Raw genomic sequence first — 23,219 nt, forward strand, 5'->3', positions numbered from 1 at the left:
TCTTTGAAATAAGTCTTAATTTGGCCGTGATGGGAGCCAAAGTGCTGCTCTAAGAGCTTTTAGCCTTTCCGTTTCCCAGAACAGATGTTAGGCACGTTCACATATCCGACAATTAGCCGACGCCTCGCAGGAATAGCAAAAGTGGATCATTAGTGTATTAACCCCCCCCCCCCCCAAAAAAAAAACGTATCAAACAAATTTGGACATGGATGACTTTTTGAGGGTTTTTACAAAAAGATAATTAAATTCCGATCAGAAAGTAATCATTGCGACATGGCATATATATTCTTACATACAAATAAATACTGTATATGACAAAAAATAAAATAACATTCAATATGGGAGGTGCCTTGTTTCCAGACACACTTTTGTACTTGTCAGGGTAACTTTTCATTTCAACAAAATAAATTGTAAAATCTTCGAAAAGTCTGTGCCAACTCATGATGTAGAAAGCTGTCCGTGGCTTAGAGACAACTTACAAAGGCTTCTTTAGGGCCAATCAATACATATTTAGGAGATGATGTACGCTTGATGTGTGGCAGAGAGCGTCCATCAAATCTCTGCATGCTGATAAAGTGGCGCCGTGGATCATTTGGCAGTGTCAAAACGCTGCGCATAAATCACAATCGGCCCGTGCCCAGTCACGAGCCAGCGGACCGTATCGGCAAATTGTAACAAAGATGGATAATGGCGCCATGTTATGATGATGGCTCGATTTTGAAACGCTAACCAAATGGGTTTCGTCGTGGAGGCTCTGTCTCACTTAGCCCGGACACCGTTACACCTGGACTGGCTTTAGACATGACACGAAGTGGGCACAAGTCAACAGTTGAGATGAACAAGAGCCACTCAGAACAAGTACCACAATTTCTGTTTTCTTTTCGTTTAAGTTAAACAAGTTAAGTGCCATCCAGGGTTTGCTTTCCTCCTGAGGGGACAAAAGGAGAGGAAAACTGTCCTTTTTGCTTCGTGATCTAACTGTCATCCAAATACCAGTGAAAGGAAATAGCATGGCTTCTTAAAATGAAATCCACGGAAAGCAAATACAATGAACGCAGCAGGGGCCCCAAAATTGAACCCTGTGGAACACCATATGACAGAGTGGCATTGTGGGACTCAAAGCAACCAGTCCCATTCCAATTGAAAGTACGCATAAAGCAAGGCCGCAATTATCCCATGATGTTGTTCTCTGCTATGTTAAACCACAGATGGATCAGTTGGGCACTTCAAGGCAGCGCTGGTTAAAATGCCGCGGCCCGTATTGTACGCTGGATGATGCCTCTTCATCCATTTTGGTTCTAAGTTATGGTGGCCAAGCCGAGGGAAGTCATCGCGGCGTAAAAGCAATCCCGCGCCGTCGTTTCACACTTGCCCAAGCTGCCGTCGTGATTCATAAGAGGTGCACGGGACAGCCCCGTGATGAATCTTTACCTTGCCGTACTTTTGGTCGTCCCTGCAGTCTCCCAAATGCCATTCCTACTCAGTCTCCCCCCCGAGAAAGAAACACCAGAGCATTTGGTGAATGATGTGTTCCTCTCTCCCTCCCATCTTTTTTAAGAATTGGATCGTAGGATAAAAAACAGGGGTGGGTGTGAGCAGACGGCTCGCATGCACCTTATGGGCTGTTCATCACGAGGGAATGCATGTAACACGACCGGGTGGTTTATCTGAATTGCAACAATGATGATTTCGAATAGGAATGTAGGTGGGGGAAAAATGAGCCGATCGGGATGTTTAAATGTTTGTTCTATTCTATTCCATCCACGCAATTCCCTTCGGCATTCATACAGACTTCCCAACTGCACATAAAAGAGATCCTATCCTAGTCACCGTTGCCCATCCAAGTCAGATCAACAAAATCACTAACAGTTAACAACTAAAAAAATTAAATGACAATAGATTTATTGGATTTACCCATATGAAGATAAAATGATTCACTTTTTTGCCATGAGTTCCTGACTACTGTTATATCGGTATCAAACAATGGAACATGTCCAAGTTGGATGTTTCGGAAGGTCCACTGATAGCTATTTTTGGGAATAATCTTTGTCATCGACATATGGATAAATTTAGCTGATAATTTGAATTCTTAAATAATAAATGGAAAATGTTGTAATTTTCACATGTACGTGCAGCAAGTCGAGTGATATTAATATACTCCTCTACATTGTTGAGGCTCTCGAGGAGCCTGTTGTGCGAGTATTCTTGTGATACCTCTTGGAGGCGTGGCTGTACGGCAGTGCCAAACTTTGTACAGATCACCCTGTGTGTTTGTATGTGTGGCCCAGCGCTGGTCAAGACATTTAATATCGTGTTATTGTTCAGGGGAAGTAAATACAAGAAGGGGGGGAGGAAAAAAAAAGCCAAAGAGCGATTGCTGCTGGAAACCGGCTGCGCGAAAAGCCGATTAATGCTCCCTGTCAAAAGCATTGTTTCACTTTTCGGAAGCCTCTGTCGTTTGGATTCAGATTCGGATTGCTTGCCAGAGAGGACGACATGACACACACCAAGCAAACAATGGGCTTAAATGATGGTGTAAAAATCAACTGTGTGAACATGCCTATTGTTGACCCGCAGAGCCCTCGTAGACATCCACGCACGAATCCATTAGAGCTTGACTCGGCGCAGTCATTCAGCTTTTTTGCTCATGGTGGCGTGGAGCAGCTTGCGGCACATGAATAACAATGTTCGACAGCAGCCGAGTGACTCAGCTGTCTCCGTTGTATCACGATGGCTTTTTTGTGAACAATTTAATTTTCGGCGACGGTCGTGCTGCATTTGAGTGCGTCGGTTTGCGCTGTGCGGCAAGAATTAGCACTGAGTAAATGGGCTTTGACTAGTAGCATGTTTTGGGGTTTTTTTCGAGCTTCAAGCTACTCAAAACGCTTTAAAATTGTCCTCATTCGCCGACAGATGGTGCAGCATCAGATGCATTTTTAGGTTTGGTATTTTGCTCAATTTCCCCTAGACATGGACACAAGGTCTTTGGATCAAACCCACAATCTTCACCTGAGTCCGTCGCACTGCCCCACCGAGTATTGCTCTGTTAGCGTCTCACGCTAGCTGCCTACTCGTTAGCGGCCAAATGTGCCATAACTTTATTGTTTTTTGTTTTTTTTTTAAGTGAAAGGTTCGATGAGACTCTTAAACTACCATTGTGTTAAATCTGTCTGTTTGGTTTCGTTTTCAGCCCCAGCTAGAGTGGACGGTGTTTCCCTCCAATAGGCGCACCTGTTTCACGTTTAACGGTTGAGTCTGCCGAGTATTTAACGACTGCCACGCTGCCTAGTCTCTTGTCAGATTATTGACCTTGATCGCTGCTCCAAGTGTTGTATTCTAGACCTTTCGATAGCGACTTAACTTGCTAGCTAGCTTGCTGACTAATTGCTTGCTAGTTAACTAACTTTGACGACTCATCCCGAATGCTATAAATAGCCCACTAACCAGCTCATAGCTGACTTACTTCCCAACCAATGAAACATTCCAGCTACAGAGCTACCTGTTTGACTTTGGAAGCTCAACATCACCTAACTAACTCTGGAAGCTGAAACTGTACATAACCAAGAGACTGACTGATAACCGGTAGTTGCTTTTTCATGAACAATTTGGATCTGTTAGTGCTGTTTGACAGCATTGAGGGCGTAGACTACGAACATTGTCATGCAAGCTACCGAGCTAGGAGCATTAAACGTGTCACGCATAATGAAAAGGTAGATGGTTTTGTAAGCTTCACTTCTGTTCAGCGATGTTATTGTCCTTTGCGCTATCAGGCCTCCTATGTCGACATATTTTTTTTGCTTCTCGGACCATGTCGGCTGGGAACGTTCCCGTGACAGGTAGAGCAAAAGTCAGTTTGGTCTATCAGGACGGGAAAATAAAGTGAGGCACAAGAGTTCCCATGGGGACGGTCCACCTTGTCCGTTCCTACCACAGAATACATTTGCCCTCTCGGTGGTTAGATTTAGAAACACGCCGATTTTGTTTTCGCCTTCAAATCGAGCTTGATGGTGTGTAGGGGTTGAAGTATCGTGTAGAACCGGGGAGTCACTCCAATATCCGGTATCCAAAACAAAATGCTTGCTCATATTTAGAAAGATCAAGTGTCCACCCATTAAATCTAAAGCCTTAATAAAGCTCCGTATCATGTGAAGCGGGACGCATTCGATGACGGCGCAGATAAACGTTCTATTTTCATGAACAAGTCTGAATATGATCGGTATTTTTTCCATCAAGCCGCATTGATTTCCTGTTCCAATGTCAAAGGATAATCATAATCGCCAACGTGCATGAATCGAAATGAATGATGTGATAGATATCTTGACACCCTGCCAGCAATGCACGACATTGACAACACGCAACCCCCCAATTAGAACAAGTACATGATTCACACTGTGGTGATAAAATACACTAAGATACATTTCACTTCAATTTTGATGCGGTTCACGACAATTGTTGTAATACGATAAAAATACGATTTAATTCATTCAATCTCGAGAAGATCTGATTCACCCCACACAATACGATATAATTCTCTGTAAATATGATTTGTGATGCAAACACAATATAAGTGACACTAACGAGTCCAACAAGGCAATCTTAAATTGCATGTCGATAAAAAAATCGGAACGTCCAATTTGCTCAAGTAAATTAATTGGCAGAAAAGTCAATTGTGTGGTCAAGGAATCACAAGGCACCTTGCTGGGCGGGGGGGGGAACAAAAGGGATAAGCAAGGATTCCCCTGACTCAGCCAGTTTTGAAAGTCATCTTTCAAATCCTCATTCTTTCCCACCTAATGCGAGGAAACTTCTCCGCTTGCATAAATGCAAGGACTCACGATCCCGCAACTCTTGATGTCCCCTTCCTCCCCCCTACTGTGAGCCTCCGTCTTTCATTTCACCTCCTCCGGCGCAGGGAGGACCTCGCGACCCGAGCCATAAAAGCCTTAATTGTGGTGATGAAGCATTGCCCTGAGATGACAGAGGGGATGCGTTAGGGGGAGGGGGGGAGGGGGGCCGCCAACTGCTCTTGTGTGAGGTATGGAGCAGCGTCAGAAAAATCGGAATGCTTAGTCGCCTATCAAGAGATGATCCAAGAGATGCCACCTGGGTAGGTACTTCAGGAAGTTCCGAGAACACGGGTCAGTCCTAGGACTTTCTGGAGACCAGATCCAGCCCTAGATGGATCTGGTCTTTGGTGCGTTTACTGACAAAACCTCCCTCAGCCTCAGTATTTAGAGCTTTATGTTAAATAGCGACATGGGGTGGGGGGCGGGGGGCTGTGAAAAAGTGTAGGGCAGTGTGAAAGCAGAAAATCGATTCTGATTCGGACTCTCATTCTAAAGTCTGGATATACGCCACCAAGACCTGCATAGGGATGCGTTCTTGAGTATGGGGAGGAAACCCCCAACAGAAAAACCCACAGCAGCAGACAGAAACTCCCGCAAGGCAGCAAACAATGGCCAATCAACCTAAAGACACTGTAAAATCATTTACAATCAAAGACCGCCTCTCATGGCGCCGGACCAGGTAGTAATTAAATTCAGTTTTTTTAACCCATTCATGCACCAATAATGAGTATCTGTAACCTGATAACATGATAAGCTGTCCCCCGCAAGGGTTAAAAGAACCGAGTTCAGACATTAACAATGAGCGGATGTCCCGTCTTTGTCTTCCATGCATGGATATCAAAGCCCGGTGTTAACAGACAGCAGGTGCTCGGGGGCTTCCTAGAAATCAACGCGCTAAGAGCGAGAAGCGGGCCGGCGTCCAGACAGGAGGCAGCTGCTCACCCACTCTTCCCAGCAAGTTTACCTGCGGTCACTGTGCTATCAGGTCGTGGGAGTGGTGACCTGCTCAACAGGTACAGAACCATTTGTCCTTCTCAAGTGGTTAGTTGCAGATCAGCCTTGCAATTCACTGAACATGCTAAAAATGCTAATGAAAACGTATTTCAAGTCAAAGTATTTTTCCCCCAGGTACGAAGTTTTCTTTCCCTATTCTGAAAACACGCCGACGGAGACACCCGACAACCCCCCCCAAAAAAAAAATCACAGCGGGTGCCGTATGAGTTTATCACCAAGATTCCCTGTTGTTGTCGGCCTTTTTCGAAGGAAGGCAAAAGGCTGAAGCGAACCACTCAACTACTGTAACTCGGCGGTCACCGCCCCCCCCCCCCCCCACCCGATCTTTGCCCTCGCTTCCTTTTAATTAACTCGTCCACGCAGCTGCTTAATTACTCCTCTAACCTCCCTCATCAGTCGCTCGCCGGCGCGTGTCGTATTGTTATGCCCTTCATCAACGCGTGGCTACCACAGACTCATTATGGAGGAAAAAAGAGCTTTTTTTGGGGGGGGGGGCAGATGAGCTTGATGATGTTTTTGGAGAGGGAAAAAAAAACCCATAATCGATATTATCTGAACAATCTGTTCCTCCGTTTGCCTTCTGAAGGGAATCACTGCTCTCTGTAATCAGGCAGCTGTGTCATACACTGACAGGAAGAGCCGTAATTACACGCTTTTTTTTTTTCCCTGAGTGTGAAAGTATCCCCCCGCCGTTGTCTAGGTTACATCTTGTATTTTCCTTGGCCGCTATAAATAACGCGAGAAAAGAGCTGAACTTCAGAGGGACCCCCCCTCCCCCCACCCCCCATACCCCCCGACGATGCTACGAGTCAACAATTGGAACTCACTCTGGTATGACGAATTCAAAACTGGGGATATATTTGATTGTGGAAGCATAATGAGGCTTAGTTTATTAGCATCACTGTTTACAACGCAGCGCCGCGTAATTCCCCTGACCTTCTCGGAAGCAATCTGACACGGATATGGATCACGACGAGGGCAGGATAGTGACCGGCAGATTTGGCACGGGAATGTATACACCTGTTCTGGGTGGAGTGGAGGAGCTATTACGGGTGAGAAGGTCACATGACCAAATTGTTAAATTAAAAAAAAAAAATCATTTCTCAGGTCATTGAATGATCATAACTGGACTCTAACCAGCATGACAATGCACAGGGGGCTCGTCGGTTTACGACGGGGTCCTGACCAACATCCACGCCATCTTCTTTTTGATGAGCTGATTAAACACAAGCTCCAAATTAATGAATTCTCCTCTTATGTAGAGACAAAGATGAAGCCATTGGGATGATCAAAGTGACATCTGCAGCCACTAAATGTGACGCGGGGACTTTAAATAGCCGCGGCGCACGCTGAATTGACAGCGGCCAAAATAGTTTTAGCGTCAGGTAGTAAGGTGGCACCCCTAAGGAATTCAAGCACGGGGTGGATGAGGCGCACACACAAACACACACACGCAAACGCACACACACACACATACACGCACAAGGGTCAAACTGAGGACAAAAGTATGTGATGATTCAGTACCCTCCATAGGGGCCGCTAATCTTTCAGGCTAGTTTGTGCTGCTCCAAGAGGTGTCACATAAGCAAAAAGAGGTACAATAGTGACTTTGGAATGTGTTGTAGTAGACAGTAGAGCAGGGGTGTCAAACTCATTTTTGTCGCGGGCCACATCCGAGTTACGGTTTCCCTTGGAGGGCCGTTATGTATTTTGGGAAACCATTTAAATGTTTAATCGCCTCCACATACGACAATAAATTGCTGAATAACTAGATTTAAAATCAGAAGTAAAGAATAATGACTGTGATTGTGGATTACATATAACAATTTGAAATTTTGGTTCAGACTTTAGCAAGCATCATGGAACTTGAAATGCTTGATTTGCTTTCGCGGGCTGCATAAAATGATGTGGTGGGCCAGATCTGGCCCCTGGGCCTTGACTTTGACACCTGTTCGCTAGAGCGATATGACCATAACCATCTCTTCAGGTTTGGTCCTAGGTGACGATAAAATAAATCCATTCTCAAAAATATACATATTTATATATTCGTATGTACAGTAAAGGCGGAAAAAGTAATGAGACATTCTGACGTCTCTGAAAGTATCAGCAGAGTGGAAAGCCCACATCAACTAATTGGAAGTTGAAAAACAACATATGCCAGGTGAGTATGTCGAGAAGGAACCAGGTTTTGAGGTGGTTCGCTTGTTGTGCTCGTGTTTGATACAGCAGCAGGGCTGAACAAACATGCTCATTAAACATTTAGCGCCATCTGACAGAAGGAACAAGGTGTGCGTGTATGTGTGTTTGTGTGTGTGTGTGTGTCAAAGAAGTCAAAGAAGTATGCATTCGAACCAATTGCGACTTCTCAGATGGCCGACATTGCTCAACGGCGCCTCCAACGCCAAGACAAGTACTTCGTACAGTATTTCTAGATCAGAGAAGAGTCATCAGGCCCTTCTGTTGCATCGAGAAAATGTTGTCTTTCGGGTAATGTGGGACGATATTGAAAATATGGTCACTGGATTTAATAAAGGCCAACTGTGAAATAATGACAGAAAATCCCAGATGAAATATTGATGTCACCAGTAAAGTAATTCGACTAAATACAATAACTACAGCATTAAAAAAATGATCTCTCTTTCTTAAATGACAAAGTCATCGTTTTCCCAACGAGCGACAAACCAGGAAGTGCGACGTCACTTTAAAACAACAATAGCTGGGCTCACTATGGAAAGTGTACAAAGCCAGTCAGCAATCAATTTCGGAAAGCGACGTTTGAAATTTATCCGAGGGGATGCAGGTGTTTGAAGAGTTGGAGGAAGAGGAGGTTGTTGGCGAGATGAATATTGGAATAAAGATGTACGAGCCAGATGCTCAGGCGGCGGAAAATGTACCCGGACGGGCGGACATGGACTGCGGTCGGGCCAGCCGCCACTCGCAAAATTGACGTCAAGCCAGCCGCCACGGCGATTGTTAACCAGTAAGCGATTGGCGCTAGCCACCTTCAAAATAAAAGCAAGCCAACTACTGCATGCGCGTCAGTGGTTTGGATTTAATATGACCTTTCAGCATTGACCGATCTGGCTAATTTAGCTCGATATGCTAGCAGCCATGAACGATTTCAACCAATGTTACCACTGCAATAACGATCACAAAACTGCACAAAAAGTGATTCGCTTTTTCCACAAGTATCGTTTACGGTTCATTTGACGAGGGGGGCTAAACATCGTAGGCATATTCAACACTTATAATTGGGCAAGCGGCTGTTGTGACGGAACTTAAATGTGGCCACCTTCACCCTTGAAGTTGCCTGTCTATGATCTCGAGCATTTTCTGAGCTTGTAGTTCATGCTGGCTGCGGTGTTCCTCATGGCTGGCCACGCTGTGCTGCCTTTGCACTCCTATACGGCTCATGCTCACGTGCGCTAATGTCATGTGCTTGAGCGAGACGGCCGCCAGAATGAATGTCGGCGAGTGTGTTGGTGCTGAAAGGGATCTTTACCAACAATTGGGCCAAATGCGATGACCATATGGTGCGGAGTGAGTGATATTTATCATTTGTTAATCATTAATGATCCTTGTGTATGGTCAACTATTAGCATAGCGCTAGCATGGATCTATTGATGACTTAACAGATTTTGAGACGCGTCAAGATTGTATTTCATGCTCCACATAGGAACACTTCATCCAGGCTGAGTTTCGCGATAATAGTTTGAACGGATTTGGCCCAGTTTGCGCATCCGACGCCGCTAATTGATCGGTTAGGAGTGGAACAAGACGCTTCATTTCGGTCTTGAGAGCGTCACTGTTGCCACGGATAGTGGTGATGGGGGGTGGGGGGGGGGGGTAGGGGGGATTAAGGCGAGCGGAAGCAGCAGCACATCGGTTTGGGGGTGGGCGTCAATGAGTCAGACTGACAGGAGGCTGGCAGGGATTTACGCGGTCACATTTAATCCACGGCGAAAATGACCGGGAACCTGCCACACATTTTAAATGGTAAACAGGTAAATGAATATTCATGACATCTTTTAACTGACCTTTCGGAAACTTTTGAGGCACCCATTTCAAGAAGGATGATTTCACAAAGAGCAAACCATAATGTACTCATTAAAACATAATATTGAAATGAAAAATAAGTATTGAAATAAACAAATAATGAGCTCGCACTCTCCAGACATATTCCAAATTCTCAGATCATCATTAATATGTTCTTCCTTATTATCTCGCAACCAGAACGTGACAGTATCAATCACTTATCAAATATTTCTGTGCAATAAAATCCTGCACTTTTTTTTAATTGGACAAAGATTAAGCATTATTTTTTTCATAATGAATATGAATAAAAATCATTGGGAAATAATCCATATCAAAGCCCTGTCTGACGGTATGAAGTTTCAAGGTAGATAAATTGCTGCCTGAAATACTTTTTTTTTTTTTTTAAATACTTGACACGATAATCCGCATTAGCCTTTGGCCATTCACAATGCGGCAGAACATTTAAATAAAACATCCTAATCTCTTGTCAGTATTCCCAGAAAGAACTGGGGTGGGGGTGGGGGGGGGGTAATGGGGGTTCATATTTCCTGGGCTTTATAGTCTGAATAATTGCGCAAAGTCGCTCGGTGTTGTTAATGTGCCAACGTGTTATTGAGAAGCGCGCTTTCTATCTGCCGCGAAGTCAAGCTTTATGGTGTCTATCTGTGACTTTCATGGCAACATAAATGGAGTTGTAAAGCGGACTACCCAGTGTAGGAGGAGGGGGATTTTTTATTTATTTATTTTTTGCTTTCAAGGGTCGCTAGTCTTTATGAAGTCCTCTTTAAAATGATCGCGATTTACACATAAATGAATAAAACAAAATAAATCAACCCCCCTGGGCGGCCCGGTGGTCGAGTGGTTAGCGCGTCGACCTCACAGTGCAGAGGTTCAATTCCAGCATGTGGAGTTTGTATGTTCTCCACGTGCCTGCGTGGGTTTTCTCCGGGTACTTCGGTTTCCTCCCACATTCCAAAAACATCCAAGGCAGGCTGATTGAAGACTCTAAATTGTCCGTAGGTGTGAGTGTGAGCGCAGATGGTTGTTTGTCTGTGTGTGCCCTGCGATTGGCTGGCAACCGATCCCCTGCCTACTGGCCGAACACGGCTGGGATCGGCTCCAGCATCCCCCGCGACCTTTGTGGAAGTAAGCGGAACGGAAAATAAATGGAGGGGAAATCAGCCCCCAATGCTGGTTTCACATAACATAATTTAGTCCGTCTGTTATGAGCTGACCCACAAAAAAAAAGTCTCAAGAACCCATGGACCCAAGAACCCAAAGTCCACTATCTTGGTTGGAAACATCCATTTTCTGGTCACTTGGGCCAACACTACAAAACTTCAGCAGATCCATTAAAGAAGACCCAAGAACCCATTTCTGACCAGACCTCCACAATGAAGTTGGACTAGGGCGACAATCTTGATCAATGATCTTTCGCTATGCAGGATACGACTACTGCATTACTGATATAGTTCCAACTACAAACTGAATTTTTAAAAAATGTTATTTTTAGGTGTCCTACAAGAAGATATAGTCTGAACACACCCATGCTAGGATGGACCAAGTACTGCCCTGGGCCGTTAATGGCCCGCCTGCCGTATGCTGCTCAACCATGCTGACATGTTTCATAAGGGTTTGCCATCGCGTACAAAAAGCAGACAATGCTGTAAATGGGACGGCGCGGGCGCTACTTTGCTTGGCGTCAGCAATCATCCGTCAGCATTAGCATTGTTATTTGCTCTCCGACGCCTTATTCATTACTTGGGGAAAAGAAGAACTGCGTATACTTAAGACTACACTGAGGTCTTTAGATACCGTCGCACCCCTTTAAGAGGAATTGATTGCACAACAAGAATACTTGGGGGTAATCATCGCCGGGGTGCTGCCAGAAGTGGCGGCCAAGCGCCGTTAAGCCCGAGCCCCGAGCTGCTGCGGGAAAGAGTCAACACGGCGAGTGATTTGGGAGCAAAGGTGAACGGAAGGACACTTTTGTGGCGAGCCAAGTGAGACCAGAGGATTTCACACAGGAGGAAGCGTGAAGGGTGGAGTCAAGAGCGGACAATGGGAGCTCTACTTATGGAATTAATTGGGTTCTGGAAGAAATTTCTTAACTTGAAAATGTTGTAAGTAGAAACGCGTTTACCATGTAAATGCCCTAATCCGTTCCAAACACCCTCAAAATTCAGACATAAATGTTTTCTAAAGCATAGAAATGCATCGAAATATGTAACAAATAATGTTGCAATGAGATTATTGCACAATAAATGAGAGTTGTGCATCATGTAAAAAAAACTAAGAATATAGAATAAAAATGGCCATTTAAACTCATAATTGCATCATCATCATTTTTTTCCCCTCTTTCGTGCATGTTCTCTCAGAAGTGGTTTTTGCCCGGCGTTTTCTCAAGAACTGATCCAAGGACTTTGCTTTTGTCTGCTTTTAACAATCCTACGAAAATGTCAGAGGCAAACGTTAGCATAGTGAGCGATCGCCCGAACACTTTTTCTGAGTGATTCACATTTAAACGTATTGGAACGCCTCATGGCCCGAGAGACGAATGACGAGGACGCTGCATCAACACATATCTATCTATCTACACACACAGACACGTACGGTAGAGTTCCCTCTTAGCCAATGGGATGCCAGGAAGATGCTCGGCAATAGCCAATGGCAGAGCAGCTATCAGTTTGTTGCGTTCATGAAACTCTGAGCTGCAACTAGCAGACCTTCGTGTATTTTTACCTTCCGTCTCTTGAAATTTATTTTGTAATAAGAGCCAAAATTTTCCTGTTGAGACATTTCCTAACTTGAAAATTTCGTATGAAGAGATGTTCGTAAGTAGATGTACAACTGTACTCGTAGTTCGGAGCCAAGCATCCATCAAGAACAATGCCTTCAAAATAAAAGTACGTAACTATCACCATAATTATATCAAATGACAATTTTTGTTTATTTATGAATGGATACATCACACACACACGCACACGCACATGCACACACGCACACACACACACACACACACACACACACACACACACACACACGTTTCTTCAGGGAGATAAATCCGTTCCATACGTTTTAAAACTTGAATTAATGATTTTAAATATCGCTACACGATAAGTAGCAGAATCCCATGCACTGGTTAACAAGTGGCTGCAACTCCTTTTAACCTAATTTATTCTGTCCCCCCGGGGTTTATTTTTAAATAATGGCTTTCCAAGCAAGTCATCCTTCGGCTGCTGAAGTGCAGTAAAAAAAAAAAATGCCTGATAGGTATGGAAGAGACATTTGTCTTCCTTTTTGCACACCAACACAAAAGCCGCCCTGTCTGCTTCTCCTCAGAATATCTTCAGCAGTGGAGGAAGGCGAGATGATTAAATCTTTAAATGGGATATCGCGTAGGCACAGCGAATAAGACAGAATAAGTTCAACTTCACCCTGACCTCACTAGGAAGGCATAAAAAAAAGTATTAAAACACGCGGAAAATCAAAAGGAGGCACAGAAGCCGAGCTAAAACGCTTCCCCGGGAATTTGCATGTGAGGTCGGTGGTGTGGCAGGGTGGCGACGTACCAGCTGCTCTGCCTTCTCACGTCGCCCGGGCAGAGACGAAGCCCTTTCTCAGAGTCGATAAGTCATCGGCGGTGCGGGCGGCGGTCGCCGTGGCAACGGCACAAAAACAAATGAAGGCAAACGATGGGGTGCGATTCGCCCTGCCGGGCGAGCGCTCTTTGCATTTGCGCGGAGTTGCTTCGAGTGACGAATCATATTTTAGGTCTGTAAATTGTGGGGGGTGGGCAGGAGGGTGGGGGGGGGGGGGTCAAACTTCCACATCAGAGTTACAATTCCCTCATTGTGACTGCTAATCATATAACTGTGACATGAAAAAAACATATCAATTCGGCAAGAAATACGAGGAGGACGGTGTCTGATTTCGAGGGCCATGGAAAAAATGCTCTGGCTGCCCTGATCTGGTCCCCGGGGCCTTAAGTTTGACACCTGTGAGTTTCAAGTGTTCGCTAACTATAAATGTATGAGGCAAGGGTAGCATTCGGGTCAGTTTAAGGCCAGATCTGGACAAGGGGTTGGATTTGGTGTTGGGGCATTTTGGGCATTGATAAAGGCGGTAGAGTTTGGAGTAGGGCATTTTTTTCAGGTCGTCCGTAAATGGTATAATCAGAAGGGAGTCACTTGGAAAACAAATTGTCAAGGGGCACTGAATTGGAACCTGCAGTGTAAATCCAGTAGAGGTCTCCGCTTTGGACCGCAGGGGGGGACCAAAGGTTTACACATTTCACTTTAGGGTTCGGAGTATTGTTCCGGGTCGTCAGTAAACGGAAATCAGAAGGGAGTCGCTTGGAAAACAAATTGTGAAGGGGCACTCAATTGGAACCTGGAGTGTAAATCCAGAGCTGGGGCAAGGGGAGGGTGGTGCTTTGGACCGCAGGGGGACCAAAGGTTTCTACATTTCACCGATAAGCACTTTGATGAATGCCGAAGGTGATCGATAGGACGGCAAAATGTAATGACGCCGCTTTGAATTGAAATCGGATGCACTCCAAGGCAGGGAAATCCAGCGTCATCCCCTCGAGAGGCAAGAGGCGACGAGAAGAAGGACCGCGGGGGAAGCCAAAGAGCTTTCGGAGGACGTGAAGGCGATGTTGCTAAAAAGCTTTTCGAGCACAGGCCCGTGAGAGCGGCTGCCCGGGCGTTACGGTGCGAGAGAGAAGGCGGAAGGGAGGGCGAAGGCTTCGGCAAAGCGGTGGCGAGCGAGCGAGGGAGGGAGGGAGGGAGGATGGGAGATGTCAAGGTGGCAATAACTTCCTACACTAGAGAGAGAGGAAGGTGGGGGGGGGGGGGGGGGGGGGGTTGGGGGGTGGAAAAGCTGAGCTCAGCGTTTTTCATTTTCAAATAAAAAGCTGCGCGTGTCTGCACAAGGGCGCACGGTGTGTTACAAAGTCCGCAAGCTTGTGCATGCGATCGCCGGCGCATGTAATGGACACCTAGTGGTTCACGGGAATGATCACTTTGCCCCTCTAACGCTAGCCCCCCACAGCCGCCGCCGCCGCCGGGGTCGATGAGAGTGACACTAAACGAGGAACGGGAGGGACTGCGAGGAATGAGGAAGGCAGGAGGAAGAGGCAATGCGTTATGCTCTTACCCTGCAAAATTCTGTCTTTTTTATTTTTAGTTTTTTTAAATTTGAGGGACAAAGGTTACTGCAGTGGACATCTTATGGACAATTTTTGTCATGGACTACATTGTAGTTTCGGTTTCCCTTGGAGCGCCGTTATGAATTTTGGGAAACGTTAGAAATGTTTAATCCCCTCCACGTATTACATACACAGCACACAACAAATTGTTGCATGACTAGTTTTAAAATCAGAAGTCAAGAAAAATGACTGCTATTGTGGATTACAAATGACGATTTGAAATGTTGGTTCAGACTGTGGCAAGCATGATAGAACTTGACATGCTTGATTTGCTTTCGCGGGCCATATAAAATGAGGTGGCGGGCCAGATCCAGCCCCCGGGCCTTGACTTTGACACCCGTGTCTTATGTTATCAGGTTACAGGGTGCATGAAAGGGCTAAACAAAAAATGATGTTTCTAAACTCGAGAGAGTGAAGCTTCATTCCCGAGTTAAATGCATTTTAATTTGGTCATGATCCAAATGAATATTGCCAAGACTTATTTTTTATTATTCTTTTTTTAAATGCATATTTATATGAGATCTAATTGAAATTGTTTTGCCGAGGCCAACTTCGCACTGTCTCTTTCCCCAAAACGCTGCAAAGAAACGACCAGGTACCCATTTCCCAATCGTTGTAATTGATAAATCACGGCACACGTGCGGCGAGGGGGCCCTCGAGCTGTAATTCTTCCACGTGCGAGCCCTCTGCGGTAATCAAGTAAATGAAAGCGAGTGTGGTGGAAGGGTTCGTTTTAGCAAAGCAAGGCAAAAATAAAAAATAAAAGAACGCACGCTCAGTTTTACGGTCGAATAAATGAAGTGGCGGCAGCTATCGTTCTGTTCTCTCTCAATTCCAACCCGTAAGATTTGATTTGATCTCATTTTGAGGGATCGGGCGATTATGTTTTCATTGCAGCCGAGGTTAATTGACATCGACAAACGGCGCTTGGCCGCATCAGTGGCTCGGGTCGAAAGCAACCTCCCGTGCACTCTCACAAGTTCCCTTTCAAGTCCGGCTGAGGAAAACGCTCCTTTATTTACTCGAAACGCAGCTTTGGCGTGATCAATACCGGCCCTCTTTGCTTTGAATACGACCTTGGGATGCGCACATTCTCTGTAAAAAAAAAAAAAAAAAAAATTTCAAGCACTTTTAAAAACAAGTTCTGCAAGCTCTGAAGTGTATCGCCAACACCGTGCCAGAAACGTGTCGCAATCGCATCTGAAGTTAGACAGGAAGTATTCCCACCGACGGATTTCTGTCAAACAGAAATTCCCTCACCCGGAATAAAAACCTACGCATTAAAATTTCAACCACGATATTACATTAACAATCGATTCATAACAACGGAAGTTCCGGAACCCGGAAGCCCGCGGTAGCGCAAACCCAAGAAAGTCCCGCTTGATACTAAGAAAAAACTGCGGCCGCAACGCTATTTAATCTCATCGGATTCACAAACGGCGACATGTAAGTGACTCGATGGCATGAGTTTTTACTGTAAGAGTGAACGATTTTATTTTAGCATCCAAACGAAGAGGAACAGTATAATGACCGCGGTACAGAAATCCGACGAGCTGCTCAGAGTGAATTGCTCGTGGCTCGACGGACAGTAGGGTAAACGAACGTTTCCTGGAATGCTTTACCTGTTATCGTGAAAAAATACACACCGTCAAACCTCGGTTTTCGTCCATAATCCGTTCCAGAAGGCTGTTTGAAAACCGAAACCAGCAACATGAGGAAGGGTGACTTCCTCGTGAAAGGAAGGCGAGAGGAGTCAAATGGCGCATTCAGGTGCGCTCAGTTTGTTCGAGACCCGAAATGTGTTCCTCATCCGAGGCTTAAAAAACTGAAAACTGAATTGGTTGAGAACCGAGACGTTCGAAAACCGAAGTTTGCCTGCATACAAGAATAATAATTGCTATCTGGACGGCTAATTAGAGCGAAGGCGAGTTCCATAGCGCTCGGACTTCGAAACGTCCCGTGGCTGCCTTCAAAAGTTCGTTGCACGACATCAACTAAGCAACGCTGCCGTGTGTGGTGATCGAGGGAAGGTCAACTTAGAGACAGCGACTAGGTGGAAAGAAAAGCCACCGGGTCCGTTACTAGTCTCATTTTGTAGCAAATAGTCCGAATTTTGTTATATTTTCTTCCTTTTCCTGAAAGTTTATGCTGTCAACCAGTTCAGGGTGCCCCCCCCCACTCCGTCGACTGCCCGGCGACAGCTGGCATAAGCTCCAGCCCGCCGAACCGTTGCAAGGACCTGTCCTGACCTGAACTCCTATACATCGAATCCCTGTCTCCACATCTGACCTTTAACCCCAAACCCTTGCATCTGCACTTTTTTACCTGCATCTTTATCTTGAGCCGCTCGCTCGCACGCTCGGTTGCGCGGGCAAAAGCTGCCGCATTCGACCATTTCTCACTCTGTGACCGTTTCATTCATTATTCATGCAAAATGATTTGCAAAGATCCAACTCTGCATCCTAGCGGGGGGGTGCAACTCCGGCATCTCTCTCCTCGTTATTATTTGCCCTCGATGATGACATTCTAGCGATGCTTTCTTTCATTTCATTGGAATGGCTTGAGTGGACGATCAGAGTGGATCCGGGTCAACTTCAAGTTGCTACTCTCACGAGGAAGGAACTGTTGCATCACTTCCTCGTTGGCGTAAAAGTTTCCCTCACGGGGACTGTAAAGGATTATCCTCTCATCATATTAATTTGATCACTTGGGCTCAACGTGACCTGCTGAAAACAAAAAAACAAAAAAAAACAACCCTCGGTTCTCACATGATTGACCTTTACAAGTGCAACGCAAGTGCGCCAAGAGTTTCGCACCCAAGACGAGATGACTGCGGTGACATCCCAAACATTGCTCAAGTGGCTCTGTAACACGCAAGCTTAGCGCCGGCATGTTTTCACCGACGCCTTTCAAAAGTTCAAGCCCTTGGCCTCTAAAAAGGCTTCCCCTGACCTCACGGCGCAGCCATCCAAAGTCTATTTTCAAATGAACTCTCCGCGGCACAATCACACGATGCCAGCCATTTTAACTCATTCCGTACAAGCTAATTCTGGACCAAGTCTGAAAAGACGTTTAAAAACGTCTTTGGGAGTGAAGGAGTTAAGTGACATTCTAGCTCTCCGCCCAAAAGCGCTCAGAAAAAAAAACGTCAATGCATTCAGAAGATGGGGCGGGATTTCCCTTCAGGAGGCTTCCCCCGCATACTGTACATGTCGGGAGAAAGACGGACTGCTTGGCTGTTAATAGCAGCTGCCATTTTGAATCGAAGGGAGTTAGCTTTCGATTCGAGATCAGCGTCTGGCCCGCCATTTAAGCGTCGTTTGTCTCAATGCAATTAACCTCGGAGAGCATTCTTGGCAATCACAAATCACTTTGCGCAGGAATAACGACACTTCTTGTTTGCTGTGGTTTACGCGGGAACAGGGTGGACTTTTCAGCCCGACTCGCTATGATTTCCCATTTAATCTAAGCTTTGATTTGGATCGTCTTTTTTTTTTTTAATCAGTCACGGCAATCCTATGAGGCTCAAACGGGCGCGCCGCAACGTCGAGGCCACCCCCCTCTGACAATAAATACAGTGACATCTCCTTCAACTCCTCCGCTACTCAATTGGGTCGGTCAGCCTTGATGAAATCCAATCACCGGTCATATACGTCAGGTCTCGAGTATCCTGATCTCATCAGGGCAGGGCACCGGCGGCGTGGGATTATATTCCAGGTCAAGCGGATCAAAAAGAAGAGGGTGAATGAAGTGTTTGGTTTTATCAAATTGTAGTGCGCTGGTGTCAAAGTCAAGGCCCGGGGGCCAGGTCTGGCCCGCCGCCTCATTTTATGTGGCCCGCGAAAGCAAATCAAGCATGGCAAGTTCCACGAAGCTTGCTAAAGTCTGAAGCGACATTTCAAATTGTCATATGTAATCCGCAATAACAGTCATTTTGATTGACTTCTGACGGTGGTACCCCAGACCAAATTCAGGACCATGATGTCATCCATTTCCGATACCGTTTGACTTCATTAAACTTGCGGGTCAGGCAAGAGGTGTTCATTTTTTTTTTGCATACACAATGCCCCCCCAACCCACCCAAATTCTAATTCCCTTGTTCATGAAAAAAGCCACGCGATACAGTCTTTAAGACGTTTCAAAACAACACGAAAGGGACTGGAAAAATGTTGCGTCATCGTTTGCCGCTGGCTGAAATGAAGCCCATCCAGGTGTGCTGAGTGCACTTGTGATGTTGAAGTTTCAAACTTCTAAACAAATTTTGAGGGAGATTTTTTGCAGAACCTCCCCATTTTCAAAGTTTTGGGTTTTTCAGATTTCAAGGTACCGCTGTCATCAGCTCTCACAGTAGCAGGCTCATATTTGCTGTACAGTTGTACCTCTACTGACGAAAGTCTCTTGTTGAAATGTTCAAGTCCTTGGATCAGTTCTTGACAAAACGACAGGCAAAAACCAATTCTGAGAGAGAACATGCACTAAAGAGGGCAAAACAAATGATGAGGATGCAGTTAAAAGTTAAATGACCATTTTTATTCTATATTCTTAGTTTTTTTTACATGATGCACAACTCTCATTTATTGTGCAGTAATCTCATTGTAATATGTATTTGTTACATATTTTGATGCATTTTTATGCTTTAGAAAACATTTACGTCTCAATTTTGAGGGAGTTTGGAACGGATTAGGGCATTTACGTGGACAAACTGCGGACAAACTTTTCTACTTCAGAAATTCCTTCCAGAACCAATTAATTTCGTAAGCTGAGGTAGCACGCAAATAAGGTTCTCATCGTTCCACGTAAAGAGGAGACGTATGAGACCGGTTGGTATCGTGACGCGATCGCACTCGTCCTTTCGATTCCCTACCTTGGCAGCGACAGAGGAGCCAGGCTTCTCCAGGAGATCCCACAGCTTCTTCCTCTTCTCCGGGCAGCAGGTGTTGTCAAACTCGCTGTCGCCCTCACGTTCCCTCATGGTCTCCGCCTCCCTGCGTAGCTCCTCGTTCATCTGCTCCTTCTTCTGATGGTAGCGAGCCTGGCAGCAGGACTCCAGGTAGATCTCATCAATCCCCCAGAAGTCCAACTCCTGGCCGAAGGAAAGGGCGCACATCTCCTCCATCATGTGCAACTTGCCCGTGCGGTAAAAATTCAGGATCGAGGTGAAAGCCCCTGGGTGGCGGTCAAAGAAGTACTCGTTCTCGTTCAGGCTGTAGTCGTCACACACCTCCATCAGGGACTCGTGCGTGTTGCAGTCCCGCAGCTTGCCGAGGCGGGTCCTCGGCAGCCGATCCAGAGTCCGCCACAGGACTTCGTGGTTGAGTCCGCCGACGTTCAAGCGGACCCGGCGGGAGCGGGCTTTGGTGCGGATGATGTCGATTGGCTCCGGCGGCACAGTGGGAAGGGGTGGAACGTAGACGGGCTTGAGCCCGGCCGGTCCCAGTTTCTCAGCCATGGTGGCGGAGAAGACCCAAAAAGACTTGTGAGGGTTTCAAAAAGTCCACCAGAAAGAGCCTACAAAAGGGCGCCGGGTCCTTTTAAGGCAAGTCTCTCCATGGCTGAGGAAATAGAGCAAAACATTTGAATGATGAAACATCCGGTGATTTTACAAATTCACTCGCCGACACTGGTAATGACCTCGCTTCATCAAGTCTCCGGGAACGCGGTGGCCGAAATCACTCGTTGCTTTAAAAGTCAATATTTCTTGCGGAGGGTGGGATGAAAGCTCCACTCGAGAAGACGAATCATCGCCGTTGTTGTCATTGATGTTACCGCTTTGTACATTGGCTGAGAAAATGTGTCCTCTGCATTAAAAAAAAAAAAAAAAAAAACCTCACGTTACATTCCTTGCTCTAGAACAGCAATGCTGTTTTCTCTGTTCATTTTACAATTTGAATGAAGTGTCTTTGATGTTCGAGCTCATTCAGTACCAGCCAATTCTGGACCAAGTCTGAAAAGACGTTTAAAAACGTCTTTGGGAGTGAATAAGTTAAGAAATGCCATCTTTGTTGTCATGAATGATACACTCTGTACTTTTTTTTTTGCTGTTGCTGTTGTAAAATTTTAACCCAACAGTAATGCTTGCATATCAAGAACAAAAATAATATTACTGGTGACTATTTAATTAACCCATGTCACGAATTGTGTCCTTGGGTGTCTTGAAAGGCGCTTATAAATAAAATGTATTATTATTATTATTTATTATTATTCAAGCAGCGGGAATAAATACTGTTTACATGGTTTGGGTTACAGATGGACGAATATATTACATTTATTACATATATTACAACTCCATTCCTCAGAATTTCAGTTATATGGTCCGAATAATGTCCTAATAATGTCTACTTAATTATAACTATTACTTGACTAGTGCTTAGAAAAAAAAATTCATTTGAAAGTAACAGGAAGGTTAGAATGGGTTGAAGTTGCATCCGTAACATGGCAGCATTTTCCCCAAAATGTCAGTAAAAAAACAAAGCAAAACATATTTTATGTCATTCTTAATTTAATTACCATTCATTTCAGTCAATATTGAGTGTATTGACTTAAATGTGGCTCGATTTGACGGGTAACATGACAGATGTAAGGGCTAACATATCACACGATCGAAGCTTGAGCATTCATTCTCCAAAAATGACAAGCGCAAATGTACGTTTTCAAAATTGGTTCACTACACGGGACCCTCGGGTGACATTTCGTTCTCCAAAAGAAGTTGTTGTTTTTTTTAAAGTCATTCCGTACCAGCTAATTCTGGACCAAGTCTGAAAAGACGTTTAAAAACGTCTTTGGGAGTGAATGAGTTAATGGGGGTGAGGGCGTTGTGCCTTGCTCAAGGGCACCCCGGTCCTATGTGTGAACCTGCACCCCCTTTGAGGTTTTCTGAACCACTCCACCAAGGCTCCCACTCATCATCTCATTGATGAAGTCAATGTGAAACAAGTGATGCAAACGGGGAATAAAATCACATTTACTTCCGCTTGACTGGCAGAACGAGCGTCTCGTTCTCCTGGCTTGTGATAGTGAGAATTCAGTCATGCAACAGTTCCCCCAAAATTTATGAATCTTATTAAAGTGATGTTTCTCCTCCAAAACGCAAGCGGCACGAGAATTTTTTTCCTTCTTCTTTGCATCATAACGTCGCACCGACTGCATGCCAACCGTTTTAGCTGCTTTGAAACAACGTCGGACGGGTCTTACCTTGCCAAGATAAGTCGCATTTGTCCATGCAAAGTCCTTCCATCTAGGCGGGCTTTCCCCCACCACAACCCACCCCCCCACACCCCAGTCCTCCTCCGTGTACAGTCAAGCTTCCACGACCGAGAGTGATCCGCAGGCACCGTGCGGAGACCGCGCGCCAGGCATGCTGTCGACTCGAGTGCGCTGGTGTGTGTGCATTCCAAACATCTTCCTCCTAATGCTCCAACATTGCCCAAAGAGAGAGAAAAATAAAAGTCCCGCCTCCATCCGCACGCGCTCGCTTGTTGCGATCACTTGCGGGAGAAGGCAGGGAGGGGAGTTTAGGGAGGAGGGTGCGCAGAAGCGAAAGCGCCCAGCTGTAGTCCTGTGGAGTGGGCACACACACACACACACACACCAAAGCGAGCTGAGAGGGGCTGCAGCACCTCCCTGGTGAGAGGTGAGCTGACTGGCCACCGCTAGGCGGATCGCGTTTACAGGCAGGGTGGTGGGTGGGGTGGAGGGGGGGGGGGGGTGTTGCACACAATTGCGTAAACGTTGTGTGGGAAGTGAGCCCCGCAGGAGCCGGCGCGGACACACAAGCTGTTGATGCCGAATGACAGACTTTTAACATCACAAACTTGATGAATCAGTGGATTTGATGAGGAAATTTGGAGCGACAGATAACTGTAGTGTAGTCCACCAGGTACTATGTACAGTCACCCCCCCCCCTTTTTTTTTTTTAAACCAGCGCTCCAGTGAAATCTATTTTCTGAGTGGGATACTTGATGCAAAAAGTTGGATAAGCACCAGAAAATAGATGAACAGTTAAAATCCAACATTGTGGGCTGTCCAGCTTAAGGGCCACCGTGGTTAGCTGGGAATGTGCAAGTAAGTTAAATCACGTCGAGTCCATAATTTAACGATTTGAAAATAAATCA

The 23,219-nt window shown here is 45.6% G+C and overlaps 1 protein-coding gene across 2 annotated transcripts in view; it reads right to left on the reverse strand.

Moving 5' to 3' along the window:
- Positions 1-22,786, reverse strand: part of kcnb2b (potassium voltage-gated channel subfamily B member 2b) — a 47,688-nt gene extending 24,902 nt beyond the window's left edge. The window contains exons 1-3 of one of the 2 annotated variants that reach the window (XM_052053746.1): positions 22,300-22,786; positions 20,740-20,906; positions 19,973-20,660 (exon numbers count right to left, since the gene is read on the reverse strand). In XM_052053746.1, coding sequence (XP_051909706.1) covers positions 19,973-20,557 — 585 coding nt within the window. In that variant the 5' untranslated portion in view covers positions 20,558-20,660; positions 20,740-20,906; positions 22,300-22,786. The remainder of the gene's footprint in view (positions 1-19,972; positions 20,661-20,739; positions 20,907-22,299) is intronic. The other variant, XM_052053745.1, reaches the window with a different exon arrangement.
- Positions 22,787-23,219: the final 433 nt, after the last annotated feature.

This window comes from Hippocampus zosterae, chromosome 20 (genome assembly GCF_025434085.1).
Source record: "Hippocampus zosterae strain Florida chromosome 20, ASM2543408v3, whole genome shotgun sequence".
NCBI lineage: Eukaryota > Metazoa > Chordata > Actinopteri > Syngnathiformes > Syngnathidae > Hippocampus > Hippocampus zosterae.